The following is a 20604-nucleotide window of genomic DNA, read 5'->3' on the forward strand; positions in this document are numbered from 1 at the left end:
ATTTGTGTTTGAAGTCAAAGTATGGACCTAATAGACTGAGCAAGTGGTTATTAACATCCATTTCTAGTAAAAACAAAAATCTGTTCTCTATGCGGAGGCCCATAATATGATCTAATTAGTATCAGACAAGGTCTAATAATAATAATAACAAAACATATGTTTGGATAAGTAGGTAATATTTTTTTTTAAATAAGTGTCTATTCCTAAATATCCATTGTGGGAGTTTAAAATTATGTAAGCTAAGTCTAAGTTGTGTCCATATGTCGGTATGCTAAGATTGTAAAATAAGATTACAATTTGCGACACTTTTTAGCAATGAGATTTCAATAAGAAAAACATATCTATTCACTGTTTACAATTTATTCTCATTGTGATATTGTTAACAGATTATTTACACATATGGTCTTATTTCTTACAAATACACGGTCATCTGACTTGAGCTTTTTAATCTTTATAAATATCTCCCCAATACAAAAAAAAAATAATACTTAATTCTTTTCAGAGTGAAATACATACGGATTTAAAATTTGGCGTCTTATTGACAACCAGTTGTTTTTTTTTCAACATATTATTATTATTAATCTCATCAGTGCTTTAAAAATGTACCTATTTAAAAAATCTGACAGGTGACACTTGAACATGATATGAATATATTATTAAATTATTATTCGTACTGGCAATACTCATTTCTTTCAGCGGGTCCCCTTTCATTTCTTTAAATGAAAACCACAGATGCCGATGATTATTTTTATCTGATGGTGAATCAATAAATTGCTATCGTTAATTTTAAAATTATTTGAATAGCGTAATTTTTTGACGATCAATTTTTCATACCAAAATTTTAAACGAAAGAAATATCATGTACTAATTTAATTTTTGTAATTAATATAAGTTTTTTGTAAACATAATATTTAAGTACCTATTATTAAAAAATGACATTTATTGAAGATTAGTACGTTATAATAATCTATATTTAGGGCTCTCCAAGTGTAAATTTCGTCCTGAATTTACAATTAGATATATATATATATTTCTATAGCAGGTATATTAGGAAAAAAAATACCAGGTGGCTCTATTACCTGTCAACATTCATGTCGATGCGCTGTTATTATATCATAATCAAAGCATTATCATCATCATTTATGGCACTACAAACCTTCTCTACAAACCGAGTCTTGATCTCCTTCAAAAACTTCCTCCATCCTGGACGATCCAGCGCCGATACTCTTCAGTTGCTTTGACCGAACATTTTTAAATATCCCGTGACGCAGTTCAGCTATCTCAATTTCGGCCGTCCAGGTCTTCTCTTGCCATAAGGTAACAATATTCATAGCTAAAGAGCTCGTCGATTTCAATACCAATATAGATTTGTAAGTATATTTGGATAAAGCCGGTAAATTTTGCGTGACTTTCATTGGTATTGTCTATTAAAAATAACGAAATTTTAATACAATACAGTAAATGTGTTTAAACGCGTGTGGGCGAAGTGTATATACCATACCTGACTAAACGATTAAGCGCAGCGTGCAATAAAAGGGTTGCAACGTGGGTGTCCTATTTATGTGATCGTGCAACAAAGACGCAGACTATTCCACATGAAAATGTACGTGCGCCATAAAGAAACAGTTTATTGTTACATGTGCATACCTTTGTCAGACAAAGACAGCGTGTTCGTCTGTGTGTGTGCTGTGTGCGCTGTGTTAAAGAACATAATATAAATCAAGATAAAATAAATAATATAATAATGTTCCGTTATATTAAATACTTGTGCGTAGGTAAGTATGTACCTGAAATTTGAACAGGAAAACGGTTTATTAAATCAATCAAATAAAATTATCTAGGTACTCTATTGTGTTGAAAAAAAAATACTGAGTGTAATCTAACGTTATTTTGTTAAGGAAAGATTTAAATTTTTTTTCTATAAGTGTATAGTAATATACCAATAATCAACCGTTATATTTCAGTAAATATAATCATCGGATGCATTTCGAGTATGGGAAAAATCGGAAAATCAAACTTGCTTATATTTAATTGTTTTTCCATAACAGACTATGAGATAAAAAAATGTATATTATTTTACCATACAAAATATTACAAAAATGAACGTTGTAGGAAGTGAATAGTGAAATATCATAGATTTTTAACATTATTGCAAGAATTATAATATAAATACATATACCTATCTACCAGGATTTCTGTATTTCAAATCGTGTAATTTAGAAATCAGGATTGAGCCATTGAGCGGGATCGCACTGCATTTTAAATATACATACATACCATATAAAAGGACATAAAAGGTGATCCATACGCACTACGCAGTTTCAGACTTAGGATAAGTCATCTTATTTTGAGAAATTAATTGTTATTAATTAATTGTTTTTATTTCTAGTTAACCCATGTCCTTAATTGTGAATATTTTTAATGTATGGCTGTAAATTTTTATACAAAAGACTATCTCACAAAATATGTACCTAGTGGTGTTAAAACTGCACTTAACTAATCTCTAATGTCTATCATGTCAGACCGTAAACTATTTTTATTACAAATAAAGTTATTTTTTATTATAAATTATTTTTTAACATTTATTTACTGGTATGTAAACTGTCAGTCGTTCTTGTGAAGACATTATAGTGATCAAAATAAAACAAAACATTTATTTTCGTGTTTTTCATCGCCAAGAATCGTGACTCCACAAAATTTCTTCGTTATATCTCCACGGGGATGTTTGTATTCCGTAGTCCGTATACATGAAAACAAATAAAACATCGGGTGGGTGACCTCCGATAGTTTCCTTATAGAAATGTAGAGCAATTCAAAATTGAATAAACATACTAAGCCACAAAACAAAATTTATATACAATTTTCTTTGTTTCACAGCTGTCACTCGTTTCAACTACACGCCTCCTAGCGACGTAGATTTCAACGAGCGGTTTACGTGGCTGGAGGCCGGGGCCATGGCGTCATCGTACAGCGAAGCCTTACGGAGAGGACTTCCGTTTCCCATCCTCACTGTGGCCGAGTACTTCTCATTAGGGCAGGAAGGCTTTGCATGGGGTGGACAGTACAGAGCAGCTGGATACTATGCGGGGATATTGCTATGGTGAGTTACCTACATACTTTAAACCAAACTCAAACATATAAATTATAAACACCATTAATTTAGCTTTTCAACCTCGGAAATCGTGACAACAACACGTATACACCGAAAGATGTGCATAATATAATGGATAATGCTTTTTGTTTCTACCAAACTTACATTAACATTGTTGGGTCATATTATATGATATTATAATGCATACCCATATAATACTATTAATACTATCGACCAAAGGTACTTGATGAAATTTGAATTTAAATCCATTAGAACCTATATAATATACCTACATTTGCATAAACTATCAAAGGCTGTTTAGCCACCCATATATCCAGAGACTTCTAATTCGGTACAGATTTAAAATGATGAAAATACATTGTATTACAATATATACCTAGTTCTTAATAAAAAAAATGTATGTATATTATTATATTCTTTATAATACTACAACATGCCAATAGGCCTATTGACAGTAGTGTAGTTAGTAATAAAATGAAACAATCTACCAGGCTTTGAGAAAAATCACATAAATATATTGTCACTTCACTGGGAGTCAAACCCAGAGCTCTCGTATAAAGCCAGCTCCTTAAACATTGCATCACGAGAGCCGCTAGGGGTGGTTCAGTGCTGCAAACATGGGAATACAAAGACAACCATGTGTACCATTTCCATGTAATATGACATTTGCAGCGAGCTTATTGCGACTGGGCGAATGCTCACTTTCAACACTCTGTTCGATCGTGCTACATTTTTAGTCGAACGTACTGGACGTGTAATTTTGCCTCTACATGCTCCTCTCTCCCATAGGTACCTTTAACTTAAAGTCATGTAAATTCAGCCAAAGCACATTTGAGTGCAAGGTGACCTCAGTCTTGGGTAACTGCTCCTGAGATATTCTCAATCATAAAAAAAAATATGCTTCACAACAAACGTAGGCTCTCGCGATACGCCCGATTAAGACTGGGTGTGGTTTGGTGGGGGAATTCTTTTCAATGACTTGTAATGTACTCGTAATACATAAAGGGATTCACGAAAAAACCGACAGCCAGTCGAGCACGCGGCTAGCAGTCACAGAACAGAATACTGATTAATAAGACAGAAATGTGAAAGCCAGTCCCCATAAATCAAAAATTTCAAGCCAGATACGGTTTATTACTTAATACTTTGGACGCTGAAGACGCACATGCGCGTAATTATCAGGCGGCCGATCGATGTAATTAACGTGCATTTTAAAGGTGCTAATTAAAAAGTCATTATCTACTCAGCAGCGAATGTGTTAATAGCGGATGCAAAAGTAAGAAACACAAAGTGCGCCGAGTGTCCTCAAATATTACCAATATTGAAAGCACTTTTCGTTTACGTAATAAACTATATTATGATATGGTTACACGTAACTATTCAAAATAATATATTATTTAACAAGTTTATGCCATATTTCACCACACTCGAGAATTAAACCTTGTTATAGCCTCACCCAGACACAACCCACTTCCCTTTATTTTTGTTTTCCCTGGTCACGGCTAGCTGTAGTAACAATCGTGATCAAATTGCATGTAAGTTAAATACAAGACACGATGCATTTCGCAGACATGAAATATTGACTAAGTGGTCATAATTTATTCACAACGTAATGGTATTTTAACCGGGGAGGACCTTCCTATTAGGCTGGTGTAATGTTTTGCAAAATCTGCAAGACGCGTGGGCAGAGCGTATAATTTAGTCATCCATATCAATTAACACTGTTAGATTCCCTGTGATGTGTTGTGAAACCATTTGCATTTTCAGTACAGAGGTGTACTTACGAGTAGTGACTGACTAAATCATAATATAGCATCATTAAAAAATCGCAATAAAATCTAGTACTACCTTTAAAAATTAATTACGTGCAAATCCAGCTTAATGAAACTTGGCTTAAATAGATTTAGAACTATGACTTAAGATAGTTACATAAAATTATTGTTGAATTACAACACTTAAAAACTATTCTTTATAGGTGGGAATTTAATAGCACATCGTGTTAGTCAAAATTCACAATGTCAATTAAAAATATTAAAACATTTAGAACATAGTTTTCACATAAACTAAAGAATACCAAACAAAGGTAAAATGTCACAGCTTAAAAATATAAGTAAAATTAGTTTTGACAACTAGTCACATAGCAAAAAAGGAGGAAATTCACAAAGCGAAACAATATTTCACCAAGCAAAAATAATCCTCAGTCTATGGTTACTATGGTAGGCTATGGACACGTCATTGCGCGAGACGTAATGTTTCAGATCTGTCAAATAAAGTATGATATTACTCTAGAAATTGGCGTTTTAATAGCCCCATGTCTATATAATAAAATAATATAAGAGAATATAGATAGATTATATATGTTTGTAGACATACCTACAAAATCCCATGTGTATGCTCCATATATATAATAATTAAGAACCAAGCAGTCTCTCATCACGCTGAGAGTAAAGAGGCGATGATGGACTTGACTTGGCCATGTGCTGCGGATGCCCGAAGAGAACTTACACCTGGCTTGCTGTTCTTCAAGCCAACCGAATTCCGCATCCTAGAAGGCCGCTAAATATTATATACAGAATATATACTGCGGAGCTACGGGATGCTGGGATGATGCAAGAAGACTGGCTAGCGATAGGGATTCTTGGAGGCACCGTGTCCATTTGTCCCAGTCAATAGGCGGACATGGAAGAATAAGATGTATTTAAACCTCAATCCTTCGGTTCTGGTAGAAGTCGAACACATATTCGAAATAGTCAATATAATATATAATAATAATAATATTCATAATAGATTTCTTCAGTGGTGTTAACTTAAATTTTTGGTGGAAAGACATTCTATTAACTAAAATATAACACAATATGAGCTTATAATATATTGTTGAACAGAGAAGTCACAGTGTTGACAGTGTCACGTTTAAGTGGACGAAACCAGTGCTGATGATTAATAAATTGTGTTAAATAAATACATATTATTTTGTATTTTCTATATTTCATGTTAAGGCAAATGCTCAGCATACCAGCAATATCTGACGGAAAAATACTAAGCTTCGCAACATGAGATAATTAATTTACATTTTAAAGTGTTTTAATTAATCGAATCGGTACATAATATCTAAAAATATTAAAAAGAAAATATTGTTTTAGTCAAAAGTAAACTGGCAAAAAAAGTTCTTAAATGTGGTCTTATTATTATCCATACATATTATTTTACAGCTATTTTTCTCTAATGCAGCTAATTTATATACACTTTAAAAACGTAAATTATCTATAAATTGTTTCAATTATCAAGCTTCGCATTTTCCACTAGATGCTTCTAGTACGCTGATTAATATTTAAGGCTAATCTTGGCAATATCTGCATAATATTTTATAAATGTTTCAGTGAATCTAAAATCGCATTAAAATGTTTTCAATTCTTTAAACATTGTTAAGTGTACTACAAATAAATATATAAAGTCAAATGATTGGCAGTTAATTTAATTACTAGTCTTTTTTAGCTTTAATTTTATATATTTAGGCTTCGTTTCTATAGAACAAGGTTATCTTCAATTTCTTTGGTTATGCTACTACTATTTTTATGGATTTACGTGGTTTTGATTCGCATCACCTTTAATAGTACATTTGGATTCGCTACTGCGTGAAATATAATAGTATATTTCTGCAGTTTGCAATTTACAGCAATTATCTAATCGTTGTGTGTGTAAAATGGTATTTATAGTATAATGAATGGACATATAAATCAAATATAGTCAATACGACAGGATTAATATGAGGCAGTGATGCGCCCGATAAGTGAAGGTCTCCGTGTGAATTAGTTGTAACACCATTAATCCGACACTTGCACTTAACGATAATTATAATCATAATTAATTAGAATTACTACGATTGTAAATAATTAATATTATCAACGTGTTGCATTGGTGTTATAAAGAATGCATTATCATATTGGGGAATTCGTTTTTGTGACATAACATCACCGTTTATTTATTTTTTAAATTCATATTACTATAAACACTGGAGAACAATAATTTCAAAATTACCACGGTCTAGGAATGCGGCAAAACGCGGCCTTTTATATTCGACATCCGATCCGATCATCCAGGAGTATAATTTAACCATGTAAATTCATTCCGTCGTCTTTACGGGTAAAAGTAATTTACCATTTAACTAACTCCACATTAGGGTTCTCAGACGTCCTCTTTTACCCGGACTAGTTCTCTATTTGGGGTCAATGTTTGTGTCCGGTAATTTTTTTTATTTTTATCGAACGAAGCGTAATAATATGTCTTGTTTTCTGCTATGAACATTTTATGGTCCTATTTTGTAAAATCGATTGACAATATTATTATAATATTTTAGTCTGTAAATAGTATGTTAATAAATATGATGACGTATGAGAATACAAGATAATAAACTAATAAAAATATCGGGGTAAATTATCGTATAGCGTCGTGGGTCCCAGATTTAAATCCTGGGTCTGACAAGTACACAATAATATATTGTTTTTCAATTTGTGTTTACGTCAGAGCACGGACCTAATATGTTGAGCAAGTGGCTGACATTCATTTATCGTAAAAACAAAATTTGTTAATACAAACCTCTACTTTGTGGAGGCCCATATGATCATATTAGGATCGGACATGGTCGTAAAAAATATCGAGATCTAGCAATCATTTGCATACCACGGATTCAATTACAGTGGTAAAATACACTGCAGAAACAGTCAGAACTTGAATGTATTGAGAGCTCACCAGGGATTGAACCCGGAGACGCTTATGAAATATGTCCTCTTTTTATAATCGTGAAATAATATGGGAACCCTACTTCACATCATATTTCAAATGCGTTTTATAAAATTATTATAAAAATCATAATATGCGATTCGTTGTACCTAATTTTCAAATCTATGTATAAATAAATATGTATTTATTGGCTTACCGGCTAACGTCATGGGAAATTTCTTATTTATTATTACATGCAAGCTCATATTGAACCCCTGCTCTGGTGCCACCCTGCCCAGTAGAAGGTACCCAAAGGGGAGGTGATTACAATGCTTGCATACAGTGGCTTATAGAGAGATCAAAATATTAAACTACAGTATGTGAATAATATTAGGCACTGGCTGAATTACCCGTTTCATTGATCGATATAATAATTTTATGTATTTCACTTAACAAATCAATAATAATCACATTTTTTCAATATGAAAAGAACTGTTGAAATCTAGAAATGCAATATGACAAAATGAAAATAATTCTGACAGCAGTGAAAGTCAAACAAAAGAAAACCAAAATAATATCGAATCCAAAATATGCAAACTGTATCACCATATCTGGGGATAATTCAAATTTGGAAGGAACAAAATATTTTGTATTTTTCTTCATGTTATTTTCTTCTTCTTTTTATATGGCGGTAAAGTATTTTAAAACACAAAATGACGCACAAAACTTTTAAACGGTTTGTTATTAATACTGTTTACTTTGTTTACTTTACAATAACCTTGCCATTTTTTTTGGTGAATTCAGTCTTATTATTGGCGGTATTAATTGCGATGACTAATTTATTCAAAACCACTCATCAAATCCTTAACATAAGCAGAATACTGCAGGACTCGAAATGGTACGAAGCGTACCGGAGCGCAGCTCCAGTTGGTGAAATCATCCAGATTATCTCTCTGTCTCGTGAAAAAGTTACATGCCACATTTTAGTTCATAAATTATAAAACAGCAATTGAATTCACAAAAAACATAATATACCTATATTATGACGTCTCATAAACCCCCGTTTTTCGCTTGCTGCGCTGACAACATGTACGTGTTTTAATCCTGCATGCTTAAGTTTAAATACTGTTATTCTATTATATCTGAACTAGGTACGATATGCGTATAACAAATAACACCTAACACTTATTCTTATTCCATATACCTACCCATATAAAATTACATAAATATGTCAATATTTTACGTAAATTGTCGAGCGTTCTGGTTCATAAAATTTACAATTTCGAGCGCTAAAATATTGTATTAGTTAGAACACTAACATATAACTTATTGTCAAATATTTAACTTGAGTGAGCATTAATTATCAAAATTTAATTACATCGCACTACTAAAATTATATATATGTATATATATAGGATACTGATTTAATCATAATACGATCAATGAAAAAACTTTGTCAAAGCATTGGAAGAACAAAATTTCACAGAATCAAGGTAACCAGTAAATAAAATTCTACCTTCACTGAAGTAGCGAATATTACATTATATTGTAAAAGTACATCTTAACCTTATAAAATGTATTATTATTATCTAGAAAGTAGACTTAATCTTTATCTAATCTTGAAAAGGTCAATCGATAATATTTATAGCTTTCAATGCAATTACTGTCAAATTTTCAAATCCACTATAAATAATAATAAATTAGTCTTATGTATTGTACATTTCTCACACGTCTGTATATGCAAAGATGTATCTCACAAATAATATAATTTTTACATAGTAAAACATAACCGTAGTAAATAAGTTAGTTATAATTTAGAAAAACCTAGCTAGACGAACACATTTAATAAAACTCTATTAGAATAAATTTAGATTGGGATAATCTTCGGGATTTCTTTTTATATCCACAAAAAAAATAACTTTACTACTAACTAACTAACAACCAGTGGCAGACTCCGTACTAGATGATTATTTATTAATAAAAAATAAATGTTATATCATATAATATATCAGAAAAAGACTAATGATATTATGTAATACTATGGAAAACTGGAATTTGAATGCTGATTGAAAATTATGGCAATATTCTTACTAAAAATATTGAGGAAAGTGAAATAATCATGGTAAGGTAACGGTTTCTTGTGTTTAGGAGGTTTTTTAATATTTTTCCGTTGCACCTATAGGTAATGCTCCCTGTAAGGTGTGCGCGTGTGCGCACAGTCCTCACAGTACTCACAGAAAAATATTGTAAAAGAAAGTTTCCTTTGCCAGATTTAAGTGTTTTTCGAATACACGAAACCATCACACGCACAATTCTTCGACTCATTTCTCGGAAGGCGAAGGTCAAGTGCGACTAACGCAAGCATGCAAGTGAAATTTTACGTCGAGAGGGATCACTAAATCCGTCCCATTCTATCGCGTGCCTATATGTATTTTAGTGTTTATCAATGACCACCTATGTACCGTGTCCTCTACATTTCTTAGTCTTTGACATTTTTCAACTTGTAAGAAACATACACAACACGAACACGGTAGTTCTTATTGTGGAAAGATCACAGTTATTACTTTTTAAACGGTAAAAGTGTTCAAAACTGTGCTGTACTTCAAAAATTATCATTGTTGGTGTTATTATTATATTATAATAAATCACTGAAATTAATAAATACTTTAAAAGTACAAGTTTTAATGAAAAATTATATGTGTGTGTTTGTGGGGAGGTGTAAATTTACCGCACCGGGTAACGGGTGACACCAACCCTAGTTACGCCACTGCTCAAATGCGTTGATAATCCGCACACGAAATAGAAAAATTAGAGGGAACGTTGCATATAGGCTATAGATATTACTTAGGAGGCATTTGTGGATTAAATGACAAGGCGTTGTATGGCTGCAATAATCTTACACAGTCACAACTTAAAATAAACAATCGATTGCTGAAACCTATACCTACATATTGAATCATTTATGTTAAAATTATACTCTACCCCATTTAAAAGAATTATACCACTGTTACTTGGTGCATTCGCTGCCATCGACATTTTAGTTAATGGATGGTATAGACTTTGAAGGAGCTAGATTATGTATAACATTTTTTTTAATGTCATAATATTAGTAGAGGTAAATGATTTTGCAACTAATTAATACCCTCAGATAATTATTATCTTATGATTTGTATGACTCTCGGCTGGCTGTATTTTTGTAATTATCGGCTAAATAGCTGGCTATTTAACATTCTCACGGTAATACAGACTCCAGTCGCCATAGACAATATATCATGTCGAATTATCTAATATGACAGGTCTTATGTACAGTAAATTATGAGTTCGCAACGTTTTGCGGAATTCAGTTATAATTGCTGCTTCAAACTATCAAGGCACAAATTTCATGATCTAGACTAAATAAAGACTTTTCTTACTGTTTAGTGTCGTGATAGATCTCAAATTATTTTCGAAAACGATTTCTACAAAATTACGAGTCGATTTCGCACTCAAATAAAAAGTTTTTACGTAACCATTGTTTACTATGTCCAATATAATGTAAATCCATGCATATGTTCCACTATGCGAACGCAAACATGCACCGCAGGCAAACAGATTCTTGGTTCTTTAAAGTCACATTTTTCGAAGTGGCTGGCATCTACGTGTTTTATCTTCTTTTGTAAACTATGCTAAACATCAATTTCTTTAACATACATATTTTTGAAAACACTTCTGAGAAAATATATTATAACCAATAGAAAAAACCTTTTTTGAAAAAAGCATGGAATCTATACATATGGACCACTATGCTAAAGGCGCCATACTTAATTGCGATAAATTTTAACTAATGGCTTTTAATACTCTCCGAAGCGCTTTCCAATTTTCTCAGAAGTGTTTTCATAATTATATTTGTTCAATAATTAGAATGTTATATTTTTAAATCTTGTGAATTTATTCGTTGAATAAAAAAATAGTTAATTAAAAATTATTAGCAAGTTCATGTAAGTTACAAAAAAAAAATCTTGGAGTAATCCATCACATCGGTTAGTAATTAAAGTAATACCTTCTTTGATTTAAAACACAAAAGCCGATCGCCAATAGTAACTCAATTTGGAAAGCGCTTCAGAGAGTATTGAGAGCCATTAGTTAAAATTTGTCACAATTAAGTATGACGCCTATTATAGCGCATAGTGGTCTACATGCATGTGCGCGAAACCCGACATATGCAGATTCGATTGTGTGTTCAATATATATAATACAAATATTCCAATACACTTCTCCTAATTCTTAATTTTCGACCTTAAAATATGTCACTACCTCCCTTAAGTATCCAGACTCAGTTGCTCCGATATAAATTATAGAGGATATTATAAATTTATCGTATGTGCTTCCGCCTGCGTAAGCTTAAGGGGACATTCATATTTTATTGTGACTCTGTTATTATAATCGTCCAATTTTAAAGGCTTGACACTATGATGAATGAATATAATCGCACCTTGATCGTTTAACTCCGCACCTTTAAGATGGTGTGCACTGCACCTTAGTTGTTTATTTTTATCTTAAGTTAAAGATATATTCGTAACAAAGAGATTTATTGTCGAGAAAATAGGTTAATGCAAGTCCCGTGTTCAAGTTTCTTTTACATGGCTATGCCTACCTTTTGCAAAGCCAATTTATATTTTGATTGATTCTTACTTCATAACGACGTATTCAACATTTGCTTACGAATGCAGTGGGATTTATAAAACGAAATATATATGAACATACATAATAATTTTGAAAACACTTCTGAGAAAATGTATTATAACCAATAGAAAAAATCTTTTTGAAGAAATTAAGACACCCAGCAGGAATTGAACCTGAATCTCTTGGGCTTCGTACCCATGCACATTGACCACAATGCTAAAAGCGCCGTACTTAATTGCGACAAATTTTAACTAATGGCTTTTATTACTCACTGAAGTGCTTACCAAATTGAGCTACAATTGGCTATCGGCTTTTGTACTTTATACTTTAAATCAAAGTAGGTATTAGGTACTTTAATTACTAATCGAAGTCACGAATCACTCCTAGATTTTTTCTTGTAACTTACTTGGACATGCTAATAACTTTTAATTAACTATTTTTTTATTCAACAAAAAATTCACAAGATTTAAGAATGTATCATTCTAATAATTATTGAACATACATAATTTTGAAAACACTTCTGAGAAAATATATTATAACCAATAGAAAAAATCTTTTTGAAAAAAGCAGGAATCGAACCCGTATCCGGAAATTTGTACGTAAACAGTTCACCGCAGGACACTTATTCTTGCGCCGCAGTACGTGAAACATGAGTTCGTGTAACATTTAATCAAATGACGAGTTCTTCGTTGAACATTTCACCGTGGGGTATATTTGTACGTATGCTACAACATGTGGAGATGTCTTTACTAGGTTAGGTTAGGGTTAATCTAATTGGAACAGTACTATTTGCAAACTATCGCCGCATTTTGTAAGATACGTACAAATGTATTCCACGGTGAAATTTTCAACGAAGAACTCGTCATTCGATAAAATATTATACGAACTCATGTTTCACGTACTGCAGCGTACGAATGAGTGTCCCACGATGAACTGCATACGTACAACTTACATAAAACCAATCGAACCTGCATCTCTTTTCATACATTTTCTCAAAGTGTTATCAAAATTATGAATGTTCAATACTTAGAATATTACATTCTTAAATCTTGTGAATTATTCGTTGAATAAAAAAAATAGTTAAATCGAAATAATAATATATAATATATATATTCACAAAATAATATAACCTATTATTCGATGTCGTTTTCTTCTCTGTTGCGGATAGTGACTTCACTCAAAATCTCACGTCATTGTCTCACTCCAGTGAACGTATTCTACTGTTCTCATGGTTGAAGGAATCGAGAGCCCTTTAGCATAATTTACCTGATCGGATCAACGAGTAAGAGACCCTCTCTTCTGCGTCGAAGCTCGATATTATTTAGCTGACAATGAGTATCTCCAAATTTATGATTTTGTTGTCAAAGACCTGCAGAAATATTATAGCAGTGGTGCAGAGCGTAAAGCGCTGGTCTTCCATCCCGGAGTTCTGGGTTCGATTCCGGTGAGGTCAAAATATATTTACATAATCTAATATGTAAATTTCTCAAGCCTGTGAGTTTTACCAATATTATTGGACTTCACGGCCTGTTGTGGTATTTAAAAAAGAAACAAATAAGGATAATAAAAAATAATCGTTCCAAACCCCATACGTTTTGTATTCGTCATCTAATTTATGTTTTAATATTATTGTTGTTAGCGGTGACATTATAGCCCAAATAAATTAAGTGGTTAATTTTTCCGAATGAGCCATTCTTAATCTTTATATTTGTATGTGACCATGTCGGATCTATAGTTTTGGAGTTTTAGAGAATATCGTGTGTTTAATTTTTGTCTTTTTAATCATTTTATAGGTAAAACAAAAAGAAAATAATGTTAAAGAAACCTAATTGGATTTATGTAAATTGCCGAAATAGACTTTACTATTTTATATATTGTAATATTGTCAATCTTATGTGGTAACTCATGGTGACAACACCGGAGCAGACGGATTTTTGATCATCGTAAAGGAAAGGTTAAAACCAACTTTTTCTGCTTTGCATCCCAACTTCTTGAAGGCATCCTTAATGATCGCGTGTGATCAGCTCATTATACATACATCATCTTCGTATGCCATGATTTGACATTAATTTGTCATTCCAGATAGATTTTTACGACAGAAGACAGCACATCCATTTATCGTAGTCCATAAAATATACGCAATGACTCTGATGTGTCCTTTATCCCAGATATACAAACTCGTCCACTGTTTCTTGGTTTTGGAGTATACTTGCTGCTGGTACCTAGAAGGTTAGCCCAATCGACAACCATTAACTTGGTGTTATTCCTACGGAGGAGATCGTAATTGCGATCCTCTTGTGAGTTATCTTCGGTCAGCAGCGATTAGCGTAATATCATCTGCGAATCATAGGTTGTTTATTTTCTGCTTATTAATGTTTGTTATAATGTAATAGAAATTATAAAAATGTATAAACTATATAGATATATTACTATTACTATAGTAGTGCATTAGTTCGTGCCCACGATTTCCTATGTCCATTTTAATAGCGGAAAAATATTTTTGATTGCCTCGTGCGCTGGGCAATAATGCACCAACCCACACGCGTCGAGAGACCCTCGTTATTACGCCCACTCGACCACTGAAATTTTCATATTACACCGTACGTTTGAATAAAATAAAACTCAACTAGATGTTAGACCACAAAATAAAAGCTTCGAATATGTTTGTATGAATGTATCGCATAATAGTATAAATACAGTGTAATTCAACGAATGTGGTGGCAGTTTTAGGTACGTGGGGTCTCAAGGTTGATATGGACAGATATGGACACCTCCTTCCAAAATTGTTACCTATGCGATAAACATTTGTAAGATCTATGTTGCCAAATAAAACAAAAAACGCCGCCAGCATCGCCATCTACAGGGGAGTCATACATTGCTTAAGGGCGACAAATGAAAGGACAAATGCGATCATTACAATTTTCGAAATCAATGGCGATTTTCTATAAAGCAGACGATGCGGTCGCTACGCTAAAAAGTACCAACAAGTTTTAAAAAATCATAAGGGGTTCTCCAAAAATGTCAGCAGCACAAACCTCTAGAGTCTTTTGGAGGATACCGTGTATCTAGGTACCTGGATACCTAAAAGGTTCAGTGAAAATGATCTTGGGCAAATTGTTCAGGAAGGAGAAAAAAATTAATAATCTAACTATCGAGCGGAATTTAACAATTCCTAAAATACGAAGTTATATTACAAATAAGCTGCACTATCAATTTATTAATACATTATTTTTGCTTACCTTTTATACATAAAGAAAATTTATATAAAGAGCGGAGTTATTCCATTTATGATATATGAATGTTTTGTGTGAAGAACGCATTTATTTATAGGTTTAGGAATTTGACATTTTTTCAGCATATAAAACATGCTTTATAACAAAATGCCATCCAAATTTAATTTTTGGTCAAAAGTGCAGTTAGCTGGTGTGCAGATTAAGCAGTTGATTTGTTTGTATAAGATAAATGGGTAGGTAATAAAAATTGTAAGTATTTACCTAACAAATTCAATAGTAGTGCATTATTGTTTGGGCACCGCATCAGTTGAAGTACCGCCTTATGGTGGAGAGGGTTCAGAAGAAATTCCTTTACTTAAGGTTGTATGGATACTATCCGTGGCTTTATCCAACTGACTTGCTCTTAGACATGCTTACATACTGCAGTCTGCAATTTAGAAAAAATCTTTATTTAGCTACGTATTTTTTTCGACTTATACGAGGTATAAATGAGAACTCTGCCATTCCGGGCAATGTTGATCTGTGTGTCCCTGATAACTATCTTAGAAATAGAGAGCATCAGTTGTTTATTCTCCCAAGGTGCAGAACCAACCTGCCACTGGTAATGCCAATTGGGAGGGCGATAACTATGTTCAACGAAATTGCTTCGGATGTTGATATATTCCACATACGTGAGGTTGAGTATAGGTGGACGTTGTTTTATAAATTCTTAAAATAGGGTCTGCTTAACTCATCCGGTGTACTTCCTTGTGCATATCTAATTTATATTTTTTGTAGGTACACATTTCTACTGTTTAATAACTTACTATATAATATGTCTATTCTGATCTATCTCTTTTTTTATGAAATACTGTTTTATATTTCTTTGTTTCTAAATGTCATGTTGTGAACGTCTTAAACTTATAATTTGTAATGTCCACAATATGTTAAAAATAAATAAATTTAAATTGAAATTATATCCAGTTCTGAAATATATAATTGTTGTTTTTATTTAATAAAACGCAATTTTTTTATAGCACTTATTCCACTTTTAATTAATATATTAGGACCGGTTTCGTCCGCCTTAGTGGGACATTTTCAACTGAATACATTTTTTTAAAACAATATTTATCAAACAAAATTCAAAGCGATAGAAATAATATAACAATAGGTACATAATAATTATCCGTCCAATAATACCTTCCCAACAACAGACTAATTTAAAACTAATGAGGTTGGACATTATTATTGCATACTACGTCAGGGGCATTAAACAAATTATTTAAAATATTAACAAACCACAAAATATGAAACAATCTTCATTTACAATAACATTAATATCAACAAATAATTATGATTAGTCAAAATTTACAATAAAAATTTTATAAAAAATAAAATAAACAATATTATCAATTGAAGTGAGATCGAATAAAAAACAAATACAACCAAAATATGAGTCAAAATTAAATAAAAATTAAAATAATAATTAATGTACAATATATAAAGTTATGTTATGACAATCCCAAATATTAAATAGGGTATAATAATGGAGAAGACACAAAATATAATTGATCATTTAACAAATTAGAATTGGGCAAAAATTTATACCTATTAATTTATAGGATTTCCTGTTTATCCAATTTTATAGATTTCTCATTCAAGTACTATAAAAAAATTGCGTTTTATTAAATAAAAACAACAATACAATGCAGTTTCACCATGAATTGACAGTTAACAAAATAAAAGAAACATATATAATTGTTCAAGAACTGTGCTCGCATCGTTTCGTTTAATACGGATATTCATTTGTTACTAAGTTAGTAGGTAATGATCGTCGTTGTTGTTCTCCATTCTACTTGTTACGGTGTGAGAACACTTCATTATTGTGACTTAACTTACCTTACATTGTTACTAACGTGATTTGGACATTCCTTTCGAACGAGGCTTTCAATTTCAACATAACACACTACCACATACATCCAGAGCTGGACATGTAGCTGACGTGAGGGTATACGGTACCTTCTACAGAATAGATATAATAATTCTGTAATTTAAATGGGGAAGTAGGGAAACAAAATATAATATTAACGAGGACATAAATCAGACCACCTATTTTCTTTATGAAATATAACTTCAGTTATAAATATACCTATTATTCGAAATTGACTGTGCAATCTACCTAACAATAATTATTAAAGCAAAGATCGTTTCAAATACTATACAATCATTAATTATTACAAAGTACAACTTATAGATAAAACGTGTAAAAATTGACGAAATTATCGTAATGTCAGATAAATCATAAGAATCTCCGTTTACGTTTATGTGTCCATTATATTCTCGTCATACAGGCGTAAGATGATAATATCCATATATATGTCACTAAAACTTATTTTCTATTTGTAGATACGCCGTGACATATCTAGCAAGCGGCTATAAATACGAATTTTGTGTTCATATGGCTGATAAATATGCATTTTTATGATAATACAATATCATTTAACTCATGATAGCCACGTTTTTAGTTACCTCAGATTTCTTCGTTTGTCATCAAATTTTAAATAAATATGATTTCATAGACAATGGGTACATATTATATGGTGTGGGTAAATATAAATTAGTATTTTCAGTAGAACCGTTACAGCAAAAGGCCAACTATTGATCTTATTTGTGAATGATGTTTTCTGGATATTTTCTTATTTTCTTTCGATAAAGGTTACTTTCCAATATTTAAGTATTTTTTACATTACACAGATACGTTCTATCATAACAGGGTCTAAAAGTTTAGCCAGCTCTCACATCTAAACTCGCCCGTCTGCCTCACAGCCATAAATGAAACCTTCTAGGAATGTTGACCTGATGTTGAATATGAAGACTGCGCACATCTATATTGCGACAGTCGCACGTAACCTCTCACCTATAAATATTTGGATGCGCAGTCCGGCGAGCCGGTATAAGAATGACCAATTCATATGTATTTCTTATGCGTTCTCTCGTCTTTGACTTGCAGCCCGAGAGGCATGCGATTTATTGATAGTAGCACTAGATGTTTTTTTTTCAAACTAAAACGTCTCATTCGAACAATCTACGGTGCTCCATTTGGCAACGTGTGTTTGACGATGACGTCACGTTGACGTATTCAACACGTTGCAGACGAGACGAGGTATGATGTACAAGCCGGCTTACTTTAACATTCCCCAAACCTGCAAACACCAAAAATAGCGTGACTTACAATATTATTAAAATAAAATTTCCTTCTACATTATATTAGAGGCTACACAACGGTTTAGGTATTAACCCTACGCGATGTTTACTGTCGACTCATGAAAATTGGTAACGCCAATCTTCTGTGATCCGTGTGGCGTCTGTTTGTTTTAAATCAAACCTTGCTTGTTTTAAAACAACACGAAATACTCTTTTGGTTAAATACTCCCCGAACACAGTATCTATCTACTATATTATCGCCTCATACGCCTTAACTATGTATTATCGTGTTAGTAATACTTAGTACAAGTGTTTTCGGTAAAATCACAAGACACGCCGCATCATATGGTATTGATACTGTGTTTAAATGTAGTTATATTACGTAAACGTCAGTACAATTAATAGTATGTGCGATTACGGCGTATACCCTCCATTCTCTCCACGCGTGCAATTCGGACATCGCGAATTCACTCAAATGAAAAACATTAACTCAGTCTTGACACGGGTCGTAATGTAGAATAGTAATTAAGTATGTTATTTAGTCACAATACATTAATTTTTCAGAATTTAATGTTTACTTTTAATTTATTGCTAATTAAGATAGATGATTCTGCTGCTTCCGTACAGCACAATGCGTAATAATTGATTACAAAAGGAAGCATATTCAACCTACATTCGAACACGTCTTATGACATACGTCATGTTATTTCCTCAAATGCAAAAACAGTTAGGTAAATAATTATTTTAATAAATTTAATATTAATAAGTAAGTCATTCTTTAAACCGTCGCTGATTCGGCTTTCACTTATCAATGCTGCATCGGTTACAATGTAAATTATACGTATTACATTTCACTGTAGCAGAGTTCGTCTTGAGCTTTCTAACCGAAAAATATGGACATATATTAAAATATATGGTCGTATATTAAAGACCGTCCAACCACTTTGAGTCGTATAGTACCTACTGAGATAAAATTCATGTTTAAATAAAACACAGTTCTTGTCGGTTTACTGGAAGCCAGCGGCAAACATTTTTTTTAAATAGCCGATACACTGGATTATTTGTTAGGTTAGGTTAGGTACATTTTTGTCTCCATTGTTCCACGAACAACGCGAAATTTTTTCATCTCTTTCCAGTAAGAAAGCTCACGGCGAACTGTGCTCCGGTGAAATGTAATACGTGCAATTTACATAATTAAAACCACCGGAATACAAGGAAAGACAGAATAAAATCGGTTTATACTTAAGTAAATTAGAAATACAATATTATCGAACTTATATATTATTTATATAGAATTCTGAATTATACAAAAGTAAATAAGCAAGTAGGTCCTCGTAAAATGCTCCAAAAATAACGTGTCATTTTTTTATCTCAATGTTATATGACTATCATCTGTTTTTCCGGTATAACAGCTCACAATGAACTGTGATATGTCAAACTGCATGTATATGCTTTACATTTGTAGCTCATGGTACCAGGATACCAGTAGCGGACGTTGATTTTTGTCATCAAGGATGCTCTTCTTTATAAGTGGTTTATCTATCAATATAACAATATATTATTAAGTACTGTCCAACAGGATCTTCTTGGCTACATGTTAAAACTGTGAACTAACAAGCTCCTCCCATTTTTAACCGTTCTCCGATTGAAGCGTCTTCCGGTTAGCGACGAGTTGTCCACGTGTTAAAACTGTGAACT

The 20604-nt window shown here is 32.3% G+C and overlaps 1 protein-coding gene across 3 annotated transcripts in view; it reads left to right on the forward strand.

Moving 5' to 3' along the window:
- mol (dual oxidase maturation factor 1 mol) overlaps nt 1-20604 on the forward strand; it is a 242918-nt gene that overhangs the window by 209317 nt on the left and 12997 nt on the right. For all 3 annotated transcript variants that reach the window (XM_085944265.1, XM_085944262.1, XM_085944263.1), the window contains one exon: nt 2878-3100. In XM_085944265.1, the coding sequence (XP_085800391.1) occupies nt 2878-3100 (223 nt within the window). The remainder of the gene's footprint in view (nt 1-2877; nt 3101-20604) is intronic.

This window comes from Rhyacophila brunnea, unplaced genomic scaffold, assembly GCF_057557595.1.
Source record: "Rhyacophila brunnea isolate RB1 unplaced genomic scaffold, BYU_Rbru_1.0 scaffold_17, whole genome shotgun sequence".
Taxonomy (NCBI): domain Eukaryota; kingdom Metazoa; phylum Arthropoda; class Insecta; order Trichoptera; family Rhyacophilidae; genus Rhyacophila; species Rhyacophila brunnea.